The sequence below is a fragment of the Chenopodium album genome, chromosome 6 (genome assembly GCF_948465745.1).
Source record: "Chenopodium album chromosome 6, dcCheAlbu1.1, whole genome shotgun sequence".
NCBI lineage: Eukaryota > Viridiplantae > Streptophyta > Magnoliopsida > Caryophyllales > Amaranthaceae > Chenopodium > Chenopodium album.
Genome location: NC_137839.1, coordinates 18,430,843 through 18,450,026, shown reverse-complemented (window position 1 = coordinate 18,450,026; position 19,184 = coordinate 18,430,843). Strand labels below are relative to the sequence as shown.

The 19,184-nt window shown below is 37.7% G+C and overlaps 1 protein-coding gene across 1 annotated transcript; it reads right to left on the bottom strand.

Annotated features, from left to right (window-relative positions):
* Nucleotides 1–3,343: 3,343 nt before the first annotated feature.
* Nucleotides 3,344–7,426, bottom strand: LOC145634693 (uncharacterized). Its single transcript, XM_081686091.1, has 5 exons — nt 6,700–7,426; nt 5,844–6,008; nt 5,589–5,761; nt 3,838–5,323; nt 3,344–3,753 (listed from the first exon to the last, which is right to left on the bottom strand). The coding sequence occupies exons 1-5, from the start codon at nt 6,829–6,831 to the stop codon at nt 3,703–3,705; spliced, it is 2,007 nt and encodes a 668-aa protein (XP_081542217.1). The 5' UTR covers nt 6,832–7,426; the 3' UTR covers nt 3,344–3,702.
* Between the last annotated feature and the right edge of the window lie 11,758 nt (nt 7,427–19,184).

The window sequence follows — 19,184 nt, the reverse complement described above, 5'->3', positions numbered from 1 at the left end:
TATTTTGAATGTTCTTTGAATTTTGTCTTTAGATTATGGTGATTGAATAAAAATAATGTTCATTACATTATATTATCATTAGAGGTGATAAAAAATTCGGGTCAGACTGGGCCTTAACATAATATCTCGTGTCCGAAAAACCCGGAAAATGTAGTGGGCTTTTCGGGTTTTTATCGGGCCGAAGTTGATCACCTCTAATTATCATGTTTTTAATTAATATTACGGATGTTCTTTAGATGTATATAAAGAACATGAAGTTGGATGTTTTTTTTACAAAATAGTCATATGTTCTTTATAAAACAACTATATGTTCATTACAATAAATCTATATGTGATGTTCTTTATGAAATAGCTATATGTTCTTTACAAAACAACTGTATGTTCTTTACTGAACACCGGAATGTTCATTCCGCCTTTTTTAAGAGAAAACGGATGCACGGAGCATCGTGCATCCGCCTGCATATAGAAAATTTCACCATTATAGTTGATAGAATATTTTTAAAAAGTAGAGAGAATATTATTAAAATATAGAAAAAGTTATTAAAATGAATGTTTTATTTATTTAAACACGACCTCAAATGGAAAACATCATTGATGTTGTGGATGTTATAATTTTCGGTTGTGTTGTGGGTTATAGTTGATGTTGTGGGTGTTGTTTGCGGTAATGGTGATGTTGGTGTTGTTGAAGTGGTTGTAGGTGGTGGTCCCATGTATTGTGTTGAGTTGTTTTGGTGGTGATAATGCCATAACGGAGGAAGGGAGAGGAGAGAGAAACAAGCAGCAAGGGCCAAGGGGAAGCATAGATTTTTATTTTTTAATGTTCAATTTAAAACTACTCCGTATTATTTTTGAATAAAAATATCAATTGACCAATTAAAAAGTGCCACATGGATTGTAACTGGTTGTAAATGGTAACGTGACATGATAAGGTTGTTAGGAGAAAATAAATAGTAAATATAGGATTATTCAAGAATAAATAAAAGGTTTGATTATATCGAGAGAACGAGGCAATGTTGGATTATTATTGTTAAATTTTCCTTTATTTACAAAGGGAGTACAACTTTTTACATTTCCCATATAAAATACACATATACTCAAAATAAAATTATTTACTTTTTATCTGTCTTATACAATATATATTTTTTTGGCAGATATATATTGTTGCACAGACGCACGGTGCACGTGAGCCACTAGTAAAAAAAATAAAAATAAAGTTTAATTAAAAAAATACAAAACAAAACAAAATGCAGAACACCCCACTCGCCTTTCTCTTTCTGTTTCTTAGAAACTTGCTGAAAGTCTGAAACCAAACCGAGAAACCCTATATTCCTTATTAATTGTTTAACCCCTTCCCTCACATCTTTCCGACTCTCTTTGAGAGGGTGATGGGAGTGACGACCAATCTTCGGTGACAGCGTGACATGAAATTGCCCACCAGGTAACTAGCCACCACGACACCACTACTTGACTTACAACTTCAAGGCCTTCAACCAAGTCCGGTTTGGACTACCTTAGTAGCACCACCCTTCAACCGAGCCACCAACGACCAAGGTATTAAACTTTAAACTACAGATTTATCACAATATACCCCTGAGTAATTTATTTATTCAATATATACCCATGAAAATTTTTAAATCCACCATATATATACTCACGACTTTCACAAATATATCACCAAATTCCCAAATGACTAACAGACGTCAACTCTACTACTCAATAAGGCAGCTAATTATGCCACGTGGCATATTATAATTGGTTCATTTTTATTTAACAAAATTGTTTTTAAAAAAACAATAAAATTAAAAAAAAAAAACCCAAAGCTAGCCACCTTCCTCACCGTACCACCACCCCCAGTGAAGCTCACAACAGTCATCGAACCTTATATCACTTGTAAATATTCTCCAGCATCTGACCATTCAGCTACCTACAGAGATTCTCAATAATAATGCTAGCTTATTTCTTATATTCTTAATTTCATATGAGGCCCTATTAACTTTTGGGCCCTGTGCAGTTGGTCACCCTGCACACCCTAAGGGCCGGGTCTGCGCTCTTGGCCCCCCACCCCCATCGTCGACCAACACACTCTTTGTTGCCGACAGCCACCCTCCTTTTCCTTATCCAATGCTGTCATCGCCCCTCTCCTTCCAAGAACCACCTTCCCTCAACCCTAAAACCCCTCACTCTACTCAAAAACACCTCCTTTCCCACCCTTTGGAGCCCAGCTAGCGCCCAAAACCCCTCCTCGCACCGATGAAACAATCTATCCCTCCTCCTACCATTTCCACCCACTTTTATGGTACACCATATGAGGTTTTGGTCAAATCTCACACTATATAATTTTGGTACGAAAATTGCATATTTTTGTACCCTAAAAACATATGTACAAAAACGCTTCCCTAAGATTTACCCCTGATGGCAATTTACAACTTTTAACAATTATCAATTTGCCTACAGAGTGGAGAACATGTCAACAAGATTATCAACAACACCCTCTTTGTCCACCTTTTAATTAGTGTCTTACTTCTTCATATATGAGGCACATACCAATTGGCATAATCCCTTCATGTTGAACTTCATTCTTGGTTAAATATAATGCACTTAAACTATAACATGCATACAATATAGTCCTTTCATTATAGATAAGAGTGAAAAAGAAGCGATCATAATTCATATGTAACACCTTTAACTTAATCAAAATCTGAATAACCCTGTTATGAAACTATGTTCATTCATCACCTCCATAAACGTGACCAATAACATGTCCATGAAGTACGAGTAACAAAAAAAACCCTCTTCATTACTTATCTACTTGCCAATGTTCCTTTTAAGAATCATCCATATCCTATAAATAACATGATGAATATCATGCAAATTATATACGGACTCATTGAACAGCTCTAGTCCATCATGCTTTAGCTAATTTACACATTACATGCACATATATGTTAAGACTCATGGATAATGTCGAATCTAACAAGGTAAGATTATACCAAAAAGAGAAAAGGGGGGGGGGGGGGGGGGGGGGGAGTCCAAGTAAGGGTAGGACCGGACTCTACCTGTTGCCGCTGTCCCTAACTGTGACTTGGACGGAGATAGTATGTGAATCATATTCATCATATTCATATAGTATCTCCTTTTCATCAGGCAAAAAGAGATGCATCTTTAATTTAAGCACCCTAAATTCAATCTAAACCTCTCATGGCCAGTTTAGGGAATTTATGACTGCTAAATTAGCAGATAGTTTTTATGTGATATACTCTATCTGTTGTTGATTGCTGTGGTTGATTTTGAACTCAATCACATTTGTTCACAGACATTTTGTTGACGCGATAATGGATGGGGGCATGGAGCTACAAAGCCTTCGGGTTAGAGATTATGGATTTATTGTGTGCTCCATCTGCTAAAAATCAATAAACTAAGAGATTGCTTTGATTCAGGTTCATTGTAGCTAAATAGCACTGACAAAATCTTGTAATAAAAATTAGCAAAGACGGCTGTTTGACTCATGACTCATGAGCTTAATTGCAAATATTCACTCATACACAGCTTCCAATATATCTAAGACGATATGTCATGTTTAGTAATCAGTAAGTGATGAAATGATCACTAACCAGTAAGGTGGCTTTTGTACAAACTATATAGGAAAAGAAATAGTAATCAGCCAACATAACGAATAATATTGTGGCAGCTCATGCTTACTGCTCATGCCAGTGCCACTCGCTTCTCCTCCTCTTCAGCTTTAAGCCAAGCAGCCTAAAACAGCCAACATTATAGAATTAGTTCAAGTAAATCTTAATAAGGTCAGTAAAGCTGTCAGTTAGGAGCAAGAACACTTGCCTTGTCTCGTTCAAGTCTTGATTGGTGTGGCCGCATTGAATTGTCCAAGCCAATGCCTCCCCATGTGTCTAGCAACTCTCTTTCCCTTGCTTCACGTCGAGACTTTGAATATGTGTACCTATCTTCCGCTTGTTCTGAAGCAGCAGTCTTTTCTCTTTCAAGCCTAGACTTGTGTTTGATAAAAATTTGGTCCAAGCCACCAGCATTTGTGTCCATATATGGTGCAGTGTCCCTCTTCTTCACTTCGATCACTTCTTTGGAAGAGTCCTCCATCTTTGCCTTCTCTAATTTGGATACATGTTTTACTAGAACTTTATCCAAACTCTCAATCTCTTCTTCATTGGGTTTTCCTTGCTGTTTTTTGTACCTTTCCGTATTCAAGTTAACATTCTCTTTCTGACTCTCCTCCTGGACAGTTGACATACTCGAATTCCCTCCTACAGTAACATGGAAATCATTCTGTCTCCATTTTTTGGCCTCCTGAACCTCCTTTTCAAGTCTCGATACATGCTTGACCAAACATTGATCCAAGCTTGGAACTTCTGCAGCTTCTTGTTTAAGTTTCCTGAATTTTGCATCTTTCAAAGTCCTTCCTGTATTAAGCCCATCAGTGTCGGATAACTTCAGACTTCTCTTTGCTTCTTCGATCTCTTTCTCAAGTTTCGATGGTTTCTTTATCAGTACACTTCCCAGATCAGGAACACTGTCATTAGCGTCTCGTTTATCATTTATATTGCCATTCCAAAGATGAGGATTGTTGAGATTTCCATCACCATCTCTTTTAGACTCAGATTTTCTAGCGTTCTTAGCTTCTTGCACTTCCTTCGTGACCAAGAACTTGTCTAAACTAGGCAACTCTGGCTCTGCTGGTTTTTGCTTTGCAACTTTATTCATTAAGTAATTCACATCAGTGGCAGAATTTTTGTCCTGCAATCTATCAGCCAAAGCCGCATTTAGACCACAAGTTGCAACAATTGTGGCAAGAGAAGCCAACTCCTCTTCTTTCAGACATTTTAGCCTTTCAAGCATCATTTTGACAAGTTTTGTGCCATTGAATTTCTGAGGACTTAGCTTCTTCCTACTTCTCCTTTGGGAGTTAGAGCCATCATCACGAGATGGTGTTTCGAGCTCCAAACAGTTATCAGACTCTGAAAGGTCCTGATTGTCAGGATTTTCACTTATTTTCCTCAACAAGTCCTTAAATTCATCTTTGTTGAAGGAACTGCAATGTGCTAGTCTGACGAACGCAGTTTTAACAGCCGCTGCAACTTGTTTGTCCACTTCAAAAGCTGTTTCAAATGACGCTCTTACTGCGTGAGTGGTAGAGCCTTTTCCATTAGCAGAGGATATCTCTATTTCAAATCGTTTCAAAGGGCGATCAGGGGTGTCATACATGGTCACTCCTTTAGCTGTTGCAGCTTCAAATGCATCAGCTACCTCTTTCTCTGCTTTTATCAGCAAGGCATCTGCTTCTTTGTGCGGAATCCTGTGTAAGAATAAGCCCAAGGCATAAACTAGGTGATGCTCAATGACAATGCTACCAAGAATACATCCGAAATTAGTTGCCACACTGTCTCCTATTAACTTAAAAAAACATGGTGATTTTACAAAAGTGAAACTTCATAAAGGTTGTACCATTTCTATTGTCTCCTAATCGATTAGTAAACTGGCATTCAAACAAAAGACGAATATGTGACTATTAATTCTAGACAGGAGTGAATAACTTGAGCAACATTACAGCAGAAGCATACCTTGCTGCTTGAAGTATCCGGCACCAGGATGCTTCAATCATAGCAGCTTTCCGCGCCTCCATTACTTTGCATGCCGCCTCTCTGGCTGCCCTTTTTTCTCGTTCTACTCGACAGTAATGAGGATTCGAGTGACCCAATGTCTCATCAAGAGTATCATTCATGCCTCCAGTTTCCTGAAACACAATAATTAAGTCCATCAGCAGAATTAGTCTCTAAACCAAAGGCATAAAAACAACTGAAATGTAGAAATGGTACCTGCAGTAGTTTAATTTTTCTCTTCATGTAGGAATCCCCTTTAATACGAGGAAACCAATTTAGAGGGGAGGTTTTTCGATGTAATGGCTTCTTAATCTGAGATGAAACTCGATTTAGCGCGATTCCACCTGAAAGCGGACTATCTTTATCTTTATGTGATTTATTCTGCATAGTAAATCAACAAAGATCAGTAACAAGACCTTACCAAGAGCATGCCAACAGATAGAATTTCCAATGCCATTTGTTATTGCCAAAACATTCCTGCCTATGAACTATCCTTATTACAACTAATATAAACTCCATTGATTGAAAAAACAAAATACATTGACACAACTTTATAGAGTGTTTATTCTTAGACAAGTCGTAACAATGTGACAACTAATTCGGGAATAAGTAATTAATATGATGACAATGCCCCTAATTTTCCTAGTTTTCAACATCAATAACCAACCTAATGTTGTCTACAGAAATGAATCCAAGATTGCAGATTCTTAAAACTATTTTAGTTAGCAGTGAACAAAATCAATTAGTAGGATAATTACAGGAAAATGTTTACCATTAAAATGATATTCATTGATCTTCTGTTAATACATAAGATTGAAGTAAGAAATCAAAACTATCAATAAACCCAAAAATTGAAAATGAACTGTAATCTGACAACTACTACAAAGAAAATTGATAATTAAGCGTTGATATTGTACTAGTAATCACTAAACAACATGATTATACCCTAAAAACAAATCCCAGAAAATCAATTATCAAACAGACCCACTTCCAAATAAATATAAAAATAAAATAAGGGGTTTTCTGCAAATTTTGCATATAATTAACATAAATAAATAATATAAAAAAATACCTTGGAAAGCTTGGCACTGGAGGAGAGAGAATCGATGGAATCGGTACCACTAAGCGATTCAGTAGAAGAATTTATGTTCTGTTTTTCATCACACAAAGAAATGCAACCCAAATCCAAGCACCCTAAATCCATTTATCCTTTCTTTTACCTCTTTTTTTTTTTCCTGCAGATTTTTCTCTCAGTAATTGCAGTGAAGCAAAAAATTATGAGAATTTTTCGATGATTTTTGATGGGTTTTTGAATGGATTTTTTTCAAGATTTTTGATGGGTTTTTCAATGAATTATTTCAAGAATTTGATGGATAAGACTGATCAAAAACTGTTGATTGTACAAGAAATTGTTGATGAATATTATTGTGGGAGTTAATTGGTGAAGAAGATGGTGTTAGAGGGAAAAAGAAAAAGTATCCGTTACGAAATAAGCAAAGAGGATTTTACGCCTCCAACGGTCGAATTCCTTTTTTATGCCCGTTGACTCCGTTCTTATAATAATCCACTACAACTCGGGTGCATTGGGTACGCCATTGATCAAGATGATGCCACGTGGATGGTGCAGATGATGATGCTACATTTTTTTTTGTTGGGAAAGCTACATTTTATGTTTTTCATATTTTGGCTATTTTTTTTTTTTAAAAATTATTCCGTGTATCCCTAATGTTTTAAAAAATGTATCATATATCGCTGAAAACTTTCAAATATACCATGTATCCATAAGGTTTGTAAATAAATGCACCAAATACCCTAATCTTCTAACAATGCACATATAATTGACTTATCAAACTAAAATCATGCTCACACACTAACTCACTTTTAGTAATTTATATTTATGCAGTAAAACCGTCTTTAAGCATAAAATATACTTCCTCCGTTACGAATTACTCGCAACAAAGGGGAATTATTTGTGAGACATAAAATATTCCTTTGTTGCGAGTAATATGTAACTGAGGGAGTATTAAAACTAGGTTATGTCCCGTGCCATGCAAGGTAATTTTCTATTATTATTATTATATACATATACCAATTGGTTGTTGGTGCAATGATGGTGATTGATACTGCACTTGGTAGGGAGGATTGTAGTGTTCGATCCCGCAACAATAATTAGGAGGGTTGAAACCTAACCATCTAGAACTGATCCCTGAATAGTATTAGTCTAAAGGGTGAACCAGGTGGAACACCAAAAAAAAAAAATCTACAAATTTATATTATTTTCTTCCTATTAACCAATTGAATATCTAGGTAATATGTATTTAACCCGTAAATAGATTTATTTTCTTACACACTATTATTCATTCTCTCTTATGCGATATTTCTTTTCAATAATGGTAAGCTTTTCGTACATAATTAAATACAATTTTTTTTTTTTTAAAAAAAAATCTTATTTGTTTTTGTTTTTGTTTTTGTTTTTATATTTTTTTTTGTGGAATGGGAAGTAATAATATCATTAAATAATAGTCATACAACATCTACAATAATAAAGATCTGTAAACCACAGATTTAGAGAAAATATCATAACTTTTACAATCAAAATCAAACCTAATTTGCATATTTGGCATATATAGCTCATACTCCACCGCTTCAAGCTTGACAAGAGCAATGATTTTCGATGTCTTTGCATCTTTCCAAGTTGAGACCTTCGCAATCCGCGCTGATGTTTTGATTGACCAGTTGATGACAAATCCCATACCCCGAGGAATCCAAATAACCTTCCCAAATACTATAAGAACTCTAAAAATAAAATTCCCAATAGGTGAGAATCCAAATTCCAGAAAATTGGGAAAAACCCATAAAATTGAGATAGAGTCTCACATATGGAGAGAACAAAACAAAACAAAACAAAATGTATGTAAAGCAAAACAAAAAACTAAAATTGAATTAAAGAAATTAGACTATTTACGGCCTAAACGACCAAGAAAACTAAAACCGTAGAAGAGAGAGGAGAGAGAAGAGAGAAAAAGAAAAAAGGGTAAACAAAAATATATATATATATATATATATATATATATATATATATATATATATATATATATATATATATATATATATATATATATATATATATATATATATATATATATATATATATATATATATATATATATATATATATATATATATATATATATATATATATATATATATATATATATATATATATAGATAAACTATAAGTAACTACCTTATCATAACTGCTCTCACTCATCCTTTTTTTTTTTTAAAAAAAAAACCGCTACCTATAATAATTGAAATTGCTATTAATTTTCTTTTTTTGTTGGGAAACTACTCTTGATTAGATTTTATTTTTTTTTTGTACTTTTACACAGGAATTGGTTTCAAAGGTTCAAATTTAAGACAAATTGATAGATTGCGAAGGCTTTAATTTTTTTAAAACAATAAAAACAATAAATATATATATATATATATATATATATATATATATATATATATATATATATATATATATATATATATATTGATGCTTTGAACTCCATCGATCATTTTAAATCCTAAACTTTTGGGTGTTATAATTTGCTTTATTAGTTTAGTTTACACTAATAATTTAATAGAATTTGATGCTTAGGGTGTTTAGGGTAAAAATACCCCATGTACGTGGACCAATCCCGTAGCGACATGTGGCCCAATCAAAGGGTGACACGTGTCACTATGGGAAGATGCCGCGTGTCCAAGACATAAAGGGCTTCTGAAATCAGCATTTAAAAAGGCCTTATTACATCATGGCCCAAATCCCGAGAGATCTTCATGAAAGCCGCAAAACGACGCCCCCATATTACACGTGGCATCCCATGATTGCACAACAAATCACATCACTGAATTTTAGGGTACAAACCCTAAAGGGGCACAAACTCCCACCCCTATAAATACCCTAATCATTTATGATGGGAGGGGTGGATTACGACATTGCAAGAAAAGAGCATTAAATAGCTCCAACTTCTCTCTACTTTCTCTCTCTAGCCTTTTCCGTTTCAGATCTCTAACTTGATCGTCGGAGGCGAATATTCCGATAAAACAATATTCGTTCATTTTGTAGGTGTCCAAGTCTCATTGTCTGGAAAGCGCGACCAGTATCCCGAGGAATTCCAAAAAACACCCGAAACATTTGGCGCCGTCTGTGGAGATACTCGTCCGTTATGGCAATAGATGGTCAGACACCTAATCCCGGCCCTCGTCCAGGAGAGGACGACCATGTAAAGGACATAGTCCCTACAATCCTTACCAGCAATCCTTTGACCGCCTCATTTCAAGAGGCCGATAATCCTCCTGTTACCGCTGCCTCTCTGAAGGCCGCGCTCAACAAACTTCGGAAGGAGTTTGAGAGCAACCGAGCTTTCACCTCTAGACAGTCGCTCAGGAAGGAGGGAGAAAGAGCTGCAAAGAAAGCTCAAAACAAAGCAACCAATGCGACAGATGCGGGGAACACCCCATTTCACCGACCGAATGGAAGGTCTCCTAGGGTGCCACGGACGAATTTGTCTAGTCTGTTGGCAAAAGCCCAGTCGCCTGGGGGTAGGGGCAGACGGCCTCGAAGAGAGAAGACATAGCCATCTAGAAGATGGAAGGACGCAAGGGACTACCTCCGGCATAAGCAGCGGGAACGTACCTCTTATTCGGACACGACCTCAACTCCCACAATGCCCGATGAATTTTCCAACTACTCCTTTTCTCAGCATAGCAACTCTGCCATCTCCAGCAGGAGTCAAGCTGTGTGTACTCAAACCCCTATTCCAGTGCAATCGCTTCAGTATCAGCCCCCTCAGGGTCTTAACGACATTCTGCAGCCAAGCCCCCAGGTCTTCGGACAATATGGGCCGTTTGGCCAAACTCCCTATTTAGCCGGACAACCTGTGCAACCTTATCCAATTGATTGGCAGATGCGGTTATTGACTCTTAGAGATAAGCCGCCTCCGTTTTCGCAAGACATTTTAACTGCTCCTCAGCCGAAGCTGAAAAGTGTACTCGTGGGAGCTTATGATGGCATGGGCAACCCCGAGGAACATATCACCTCGTACAGAAACCTAATGTACTTATAAAGTGTAGATGATGCCACCTGGTGCAAATGCTTCCCGACCACTTTGAAGGGTGTGGCGCAGGACTGGTTCAATAGCCTTCCAGTCGGCTGTATCAATTGCTTCACTACTCTTAGTTTGCTGTTCGTGGGAAATTTCTCTTACAACATACCACCTTGAAAGACAAGTCTTAATTTGGCAACATTTGTCCAAGGAAAAAAATAAGGGCCTACGGTCGTACGTCCAGAGATTTAACCAAGAAAAATCCCAAATTCATAATCTGTCGGATGAAATGGTTTACTCTGAATTTCTCCGGGGATTAAGGCATAATGGTTTTAAGTTTGACTTGGTAAGAAAAAAGATTCGGACATACGCAGGTGTTATGCGGGAAGCCGAAGCTTATATTGAGGCCGCCGCACTACTACAAAAAACCCCTATCAAGTTGCCTGTAAATGACCTAACGAGTCGCTTTAAAGGCAACTCCACAACCACCGACACAATAGCTTCCAACTTTAGAAGTCACCTCTGAGGCGACTTGATAGCTTTTATATAAGTCACCTATTAGTTGTTAGGAGACTCTATTTGTTAAGCTATTGTGTCGCTTGTGTTGAAAGAGGCGACTCCATAGGTTAATTTATTGTGTCTCTTGTGTTGAAAGAGGCGACACGTAAAAAATCAACATTTTTTCTAACTACTTTTATTAGCTCATATAATGTCAGTGTTTATGACACTCAGCATGCTTGATCTCTAGTTCTTTGCATGGAAGGTTGAAATTCTTGCCATTATGCCAAAGTTACTTTTCATATATATATATATATGATATTGTAACTATTTTATATACATTTTTAGAATTAACCTATCGAGTCGCATCTTACATATTAGGCGACTTATTATGTAGTGGTCATATAATAAAGCACCTAACAAGTCGGACTTTTAGGGTCTCCTATATATAAGGTGCGACTTGTAAACATATCGAGTCGCCTCATACTTATTAGGCGACTTGTTATGTTGGGGTTAAAATCAACAAAGCACCTAATGAGTTGCCTAATATACATGAGGTGACTTGATAGGTTTACAAATCGCACCATATATGCATGTGACTTTATAACCCGACTTATTAGGTGGCTTAAATTAGATTTTTAAAGTCACCTGTATATAAGGTGCGACTTTTTAACCTATCGAGTCGCCTTATAAATATCAGGCGACTCATTAGGTGAGAGTCGTAGATAAGAAAACTCACCTATTAAGTCGCCTAATATTTATAAGGCGACTCGACAGGGTTTCGAGTCTCACCTTATGTACAGGTGACTTTGAAAATCTAATTTAAACCACCAAATAAGTCGGATTATAGAGTCGCATGCATATATGAGGCGACTTGTTAACTTATCAAGTCACCTCATATATATTAGGTGACTCGTTAGGTGCTTTGTTGATTTTAACTCTAACTTAACAATTCGCCTAATAAATATGAGGCGACTCGATAGGTTTATAAATCGCACCTTATGTATAGGTGACTCTAAAAGTCCGACTTATTAGGGGTTTTTTGTAGTAGTGTCGACTTTTGTTCTCTTACAAAAGCGGAGGCACCGGCCAAGGGAGTTGAGAAGAAACAATCTACTCAGCAAGACTTGGATGGAAAAAAGAAAGATGGAAACAAAAGGAAAGAAGTCTGGGTGGCCGATGGCCAGCAGCAGAAATCCAAGAAGGTCAAGACGTACGAGCCCCAGTAAGAGTTCAACAAGGACTGTTACTCCATCCTAATGGAGATCAAAGACAAATTTGAATTTGAAAAGCCCCAGCCGCTAAGAGGCCCGACTCAGTACAGGAACAAAAACAAGTACTGTCATTACCACAAGGACGTGGGACATGACACAAACGATTGCATCAATTTGAAGAGATTGTTGGACAAGCTAGCCGAGAAGGGCATGCTGAACTCTTATGTGATGAAGTCCAAGTTCACATACACACGGACAGACAACACGTACGAGAAAAAGAAGAAAAATGATAAAGATGATGGGAACAATACCGATTCGGGCTTTGTGGCCGTGATATTGGGGGGATTTGCCTCAAGCGGCCCAACCATGAAGGGAATTAAGTAGATTGCCTGGAATTTGGGAAAGGTGATGCAGGCAGATGCTGTAAAGGCTGAACCCTTCCCTGAAGTAACTGTGTATGAAGCTGACCGGGGGGAGGTCAAAGCCCTACATAATGACCCTATGGTGTTCATTATGAAGATAGCCAATTTAAAGGTGGGCCGAATACTGATAGATACGGGCAGCTCATTCGATATCATCATCCTGGCCGCCCTGAAGAATTTGAAGTTCCCAGAAGATGCTCTGAAGGACATCACTCACCCCTTGGTAGGATTTGGGGGAAACATCATTCACCCAGTCGGACAGATAGATCTGCCAGTCCGATTTGGGCAGAAAGGAGAAGGGAGGGACATGGACGTTTGATTCCTGGTAGTAAAAGAGTTGACTGGCTACAATGTCATACTCGACCGTCCCACCCTAAATGCTGCAAAGGCTGTGATTGTCCCCCATTTAATGTTGTTAAAGTTTGAACGTTCGGACGGAAAGATTGGTTCGATTAAAGGAAGTCAGAAAATGGCAAAAGAGTGCAACCAGATAGCTGTTAAGCCAACCATCCGCGGACATGGAAAACTGTCCGAGCTAAAAGGGGAAGAACCCCCACTCCAAGCATAGCAGGCCGGCCAAAAGCGAAAGCAGGTCATGGCCGACCAAGCATAGCAACTAATGGGTGTCGGCCAGCCCGAAGAGCTGAGACCCCAGCCGGCCGGCAACCAACAAGATGTAGTGCTTGACCCCAATCAACCAGGTCGTACGGTCAGTGTCGGCACTAAAGCTATGGGTCTTCTTGGAGATGAGTTAGTTCAGCTATTGAGAGAATTCAAGGATGTTTTTGCATTTTAAGTTAGTGAAATGCCAGGTATAAGCCCTAACCTGGCCGTGCATAAGTTGGCTGTGAACCCAGCTGTTAAACCTGTCCGCCAGAAGAAAAGAAATAATGGAGAAGAGAGGAATCAGGCGGCCGCAGCTAAGGTGAGCAAGCTGCTGGACGCCGGTTTCATTCGGCAATGCTGTTACCCTGATTGGGTGGCTAACGTAGTACTTGTAATGAAGCCGAATGGAACTTGGAGAATGTGCGTGGACTATATGTAGACACCCATTTGTGTCTCCCCAAAACCAAACCCGGTGATGAGTACCTTTCGCGTCGAATCATAATCGAATGAAGTGAAAGTGTGGAAAGTTTAGTGTTGCGGATAATTTTAATTTCTTTTCTCTTCTCTCTGTTTTTGAAAACCTATTTTAAGAAAATAGCCAATCTAGTTTTGTTGGTCCATGATATGGGTCCAATAGTAGTGTAGTTGGATAGGGCTTGAAAAAAGCTTTCCAACGATACATTATAAGGAAGTTATGGCCAAATTACTGAACTGGGCCTGGTTTGAGCCTTATATGCGGCCCAATGATCTAGAGGAGGGCCTAATATGGATTTATCATTCCTAATGCAATTAGGAATGGTTTTAGTCTTCTAGATTCTTCTAGAAGGTTCTTTTCATTCCTAATTTAATTAGCATTGATAAATTGACTTTAGTTGACTTTTAGAGTTTTAATCAGAATAAAAGAACGTTTTTGAGGAAAATACGATTTTATCCTCATGTACGGGCAATTTCTATTTGATTATATATTACGCGACAATAATTAAGTTAGCGCCAAACGCCAGCATTAGCGCCTGACGCTAAGCTTGGCGCCTGGCGCTAGCGTTAGCGCCTGACGCTAATGTCAGCGTCTGGCGCTATCCTTAGTTTTACGCGTCAGAACTCTGTTTTGATTTTTTTTATCTTTTTGGATGATTTTCTTTATAAATAGCTTCCTAAAAACTCCGTTTTAATTCATCAGTTTTCACCAATTCTCACCAACTCTCATCAAGAATTTCTTGATACTCTCTTTCTCCCTCTTTTCTAAACCAACCCCTTTTTACAAAATTCTGCATTCACAAGACCTAGACACACCTAGCATTGTTCGAAGTTGCTTTCGCCCTAGACGTGAAAGGTTTTAATATTTCTGAGGGTTTGGTCCCAAATCTCTCTTTCAATTATTTAATTTAATTGTTTGTTTTATTATTTTCCTTGAAGTTACTAACGTGTGTATTTTGTTATTAGAAAGAGGTACGAGGCATCCAATTAAGTACTTTAATGGTTTAATTGATATTATGATGTAGATATCATGCTTAGATTGTTATTTTTATTCCCAGTATCATGTCTAGGGTAACTTTAATATCAAGTATGATTAAAAGTATGATGCTTCCTATATTCTTCCTAATATTTATGATTGTTAGTATCATGTTAGGGTTAAAGCTTTGATTTTTATTGCTTAGTGACATGCTAGGGTTTGTTATTAATCTTGTTAGTATCATGCCTAGGATCTTGCTATTATTATTATGCTTTATTATTAACATTTTTAATAATATGATTATTTTTATAATTATTTTTAATATTATTATTATGATTATTATTATGTTGCTTGATATTTTATTTTTATTGCTTGATCACACGTTTTATGCATGTTTAAAGGGAATTGGTACTTGTAATCACGCTTATATAAGATAATTAATAATCTTGTTTAGGGTTAATTATGATTATAATTCAAGTGATCGCCAATAATAGATTTACTTGTACATTAATATTCAACCAACATAGATAAACAAGTTTAGAGTTAATCCTATTGATTGCATGTTAGTCAGAAAGCGCACATGAATACGATTAGAATAAAGTAGAGGCCTATTATTAGGGCAGGTTCAATCTCTTTTAGGTTGGATTTGTACCTTCATCCTCGAACTACCAGTCATGGTTCCAGACCTATTGGAGTTAACGTTCTCCTGGATCGTTAAGGGGTGTAACCTTCACCCTGTGAACGGTTTACAAGTTCCTAAAACTTGTTGGCGACTCTTTTGCTCTATATTCTTTCCCTTTGGACGCCACCGTACTTTAGTGTATGATCACAGTGGGGTTCAAGCTAGGGATTAATGCTTGAAATATTCCCTACAGTTTTTGGCGACTCCACTGGGGAGGATTTCTATTTTAATTCCTGAAATTAATTTCGGCAATGATTTAGAATGAGTGGATGAGACTCGAAAAGTTCTAAGTATTTCATGTGCGTAATTTTGATTAACATTATTGTCATATGCATAAAAAAGATCTCATTGGAAAACCATCCGTAATGAGTTAAAACATAGGATTTTTACATATACGAAATTTGAGGAATATCTTTCACAACTAGGACCAAAATAACACTGCGCGAAACTGGAAAATTTTATCGAGCACAGAAAGCTGCTGAGGCATGTAGGAATTAGCTTCAACAAACCGAAGATTAGCGCCAGAATTTTGACTGTAGCGCCAGACGACAGTTCTGTCGCCAGGCGCTAAATCCAAAATTTGGCGCCAATCTCTGTTTGCTGGCGCCAAATTCTTCCAATACTGAGCCAGAAATATGCGTTCTAATTTGGACCAGTTTTTAGCATTGTTTGTCTGATCCTACTTCCCGATTGAGTTTTTCTCACTTTTCTGAAACCCATATGTGTTCTACATATGGACATAACCCCCTGGGAATTCATGCTCCATCTACCTGATTGAACGCTCTGAGCAACAAAGGGTACATCCGAGAATGTTGAATTCACCAAACCATGGAAGCGAGTTTTTATAAACTTGCGGTGTCCCATCCACCCGCGCCAACCCTTCACGGTTAGGCTTCCGCGTGGTGCATCCGGAAAATTAACCATGGACCCTCTATTGACTAACCCATATCCCGAACTTTAGAGAACTAGAGCCATGGTTAGGTTGTAAACTCATTGCATCATATTGTGCCTATTTGACTAATTGTGCATTATTTGTTGTGCATATGATATATGCTTTTCTTAACCGTTTGTTTGACTTGTGCTAAGATTAAATAAATTAATGACTAAAAGAACTTTGCCTAATTAATTTATTTAAGTAAATAAAGTCTAATATTTTAACCAGAATTGACCTAGAACGACTTTAGGCATACCCCTGTTGATTAATAATACCGAAAACAATCTCAGGTCGAAGCTCCAGCAATGGCGCCAAAGTTTGAACTGTAGCGCCATTCTGTGGAGTGTGGCGCCTGGCGACAGTTCTGTCGTCTGGCCCTACACTGCAAAGAGAGGCGCCTGTCCTGTCGTTTTGACGACAGTTCGGATTATTGATTGAGTCATCACTTTGTGTCTAATTAACCAGTTTTCTGATTAATTTGTTTAAATTTTACTGTCAATAATACCTCGTTAGGTCATTAATTGAGTCTAGTCACATAGTCCAACCACATGGTCATGACACAAGTCTTAACATGTCACCTACACTCACTAGTCTTAGCACACACACTTTGAGTATATGTCACCATGACCATGTCTTAGGTTCATGCATGAGTCGGTTTTTTCCGTCATTTGAGTTGGGGGTACATTCTATTCCTAATTTTCCACATCTCTTCATCTACATGCTTTCTCCATATCACTACCCTCATTTTCCTACCTTCTTCTATCCATTGCATGTTGAATAAAGTTTGAGTCAAAAAATTAACAATGAATATCCCCAAATTCCTTTTCCACAGTACTTGGTCGAGGAGAGAAGGGCGATTAATCAAGGATAATCTCTTTATTCAAGTCTTACTTTTTGATAAAGATTCGTCAAAAGAGAAAGGCTAAAAAGATAATGGCAACTCAAGAGGAAGTTAATGAACTTAGGAGTCAATTGACTGACGTGACTGAGGTGTTAAAGGCTTTAACCCTCAAAATTGATGACCCTGTGAAGCAACAACAAATGAACTTTATGCAAGAAAGCTTGAGCAAGCTATCTAGTGACTATAAATTTCAGGGCATTAGTTCACAAGGGGTCTCGCTGGAGAAAGAACTTCTTCCGCATAAGTTCAATGCCAACGACATCCCAATATTCAAGGCAACAGATAACCCTTATCTTCACTTAAGAGCCTTTGAAACTATAATGAGCATTAAGGGGATTGATAAGAAAGTCTTTCGTTCTTTGTTTTCTTTATCTCTTGAGACCGTTTGTCAACAATGGCTCTTTTCCCTTGACAAAGAGAAAACCTCTTCTTGGGAATCGATAACAAACGCTTTCATAGATAGATATAAGTGCAACATTCAAGACGAAACAGACCATAGACAACTTGAGATGTTAAAACAAAAAGAAAACGAAGGGTTCACGTCTTTCTTCAACAAATGGAAGGAAACTTCTGCTAATATGGTCAAGGCTTCTGCCGAAAAAGAATCTGTGAGGATGTTTATCAAGATCTCCAAGGGAAGTATTCAAAGCACTTAAAATACCAACACAACTTGAATACTTTCAAGGCTGTGTATAATATAGGCATTGACATTGAAGATGACCTTCTGAAAGATAATAGTGCGAGAGGAAAGAAGAAAGACCATCCTTCTTCTTCCTCTCCCATTAATGAGGTACATGCTACAAACGCCTCTAAATTGCGAATCCAAAGGTCAAAAAGAGTGTTCACTCCACTTGGTATGAGTTATGAAACAACTTTCGAGAAGCTACACCACAAAGGACTAGTCATGACCATAGGGCCCATCAAAGATCCAGTACTAGAAGCCAGGCCACCCAAATGGGATCCTAATAAGCACTGCAAATATCACCAAGGAAAGGGTCACGATACTGAGGAGTGTTGGAAGCTCAAAGAAGCTATTCAAGATCTGATCGATAACAATGAAACTTCCGAGATTCTAGCTATCGAAGAAGATCAAACATCCTTCGATCCATCACTTCTTATCACACCTGTAGGTGAGCCCATGATCGAGACAACTTATATAACCTCTCTCGATGAAGTGGCCATAATTGAGGAGGATGAAAGTCTTTTCTTAGATAATACCAGGGAAGACTCGTCAAGTCTAAAAGAGGACGTTTGAAAACTGCAAGATGTCGTTGCCATGATCTTGAATGTGGTAGAAGGACTAGCAAATCGGGTGATGGTCATCGAACAAAATTCTCGCCAAGGATTTAATGAAGAATTCAATGCTCCTATGCCACGGGCAAAATGGACCATTGAAGAATACACACCAATAGGAATGACTTACAATGAAGCTTTTGACTGTCTTCACGATCAAGGTCTTATTCACCCCATTGGTCCCAGTCAAGACCCTCCGCCTGGAAAACGGTTTCCCAATTGGGATCCAAATTCTTATTGTCGATACAATAGAGGTCGTGGTCACACCACCGAAGTATGTCTCGCCCTCAAAGATCGTGTTCAAGATCTCATTGATTCAAATCTTCTTCATGCTCCGCGCGACAAGGAGGCCAAGATCAGTAACAATAACAACAGTGGCTTTAAAGGAAAGAAGAACGACTATCCTTCTTCTTCCGAAAACACCTACTCTAGTAACAATATTGGTACTTTCGACCTTAATG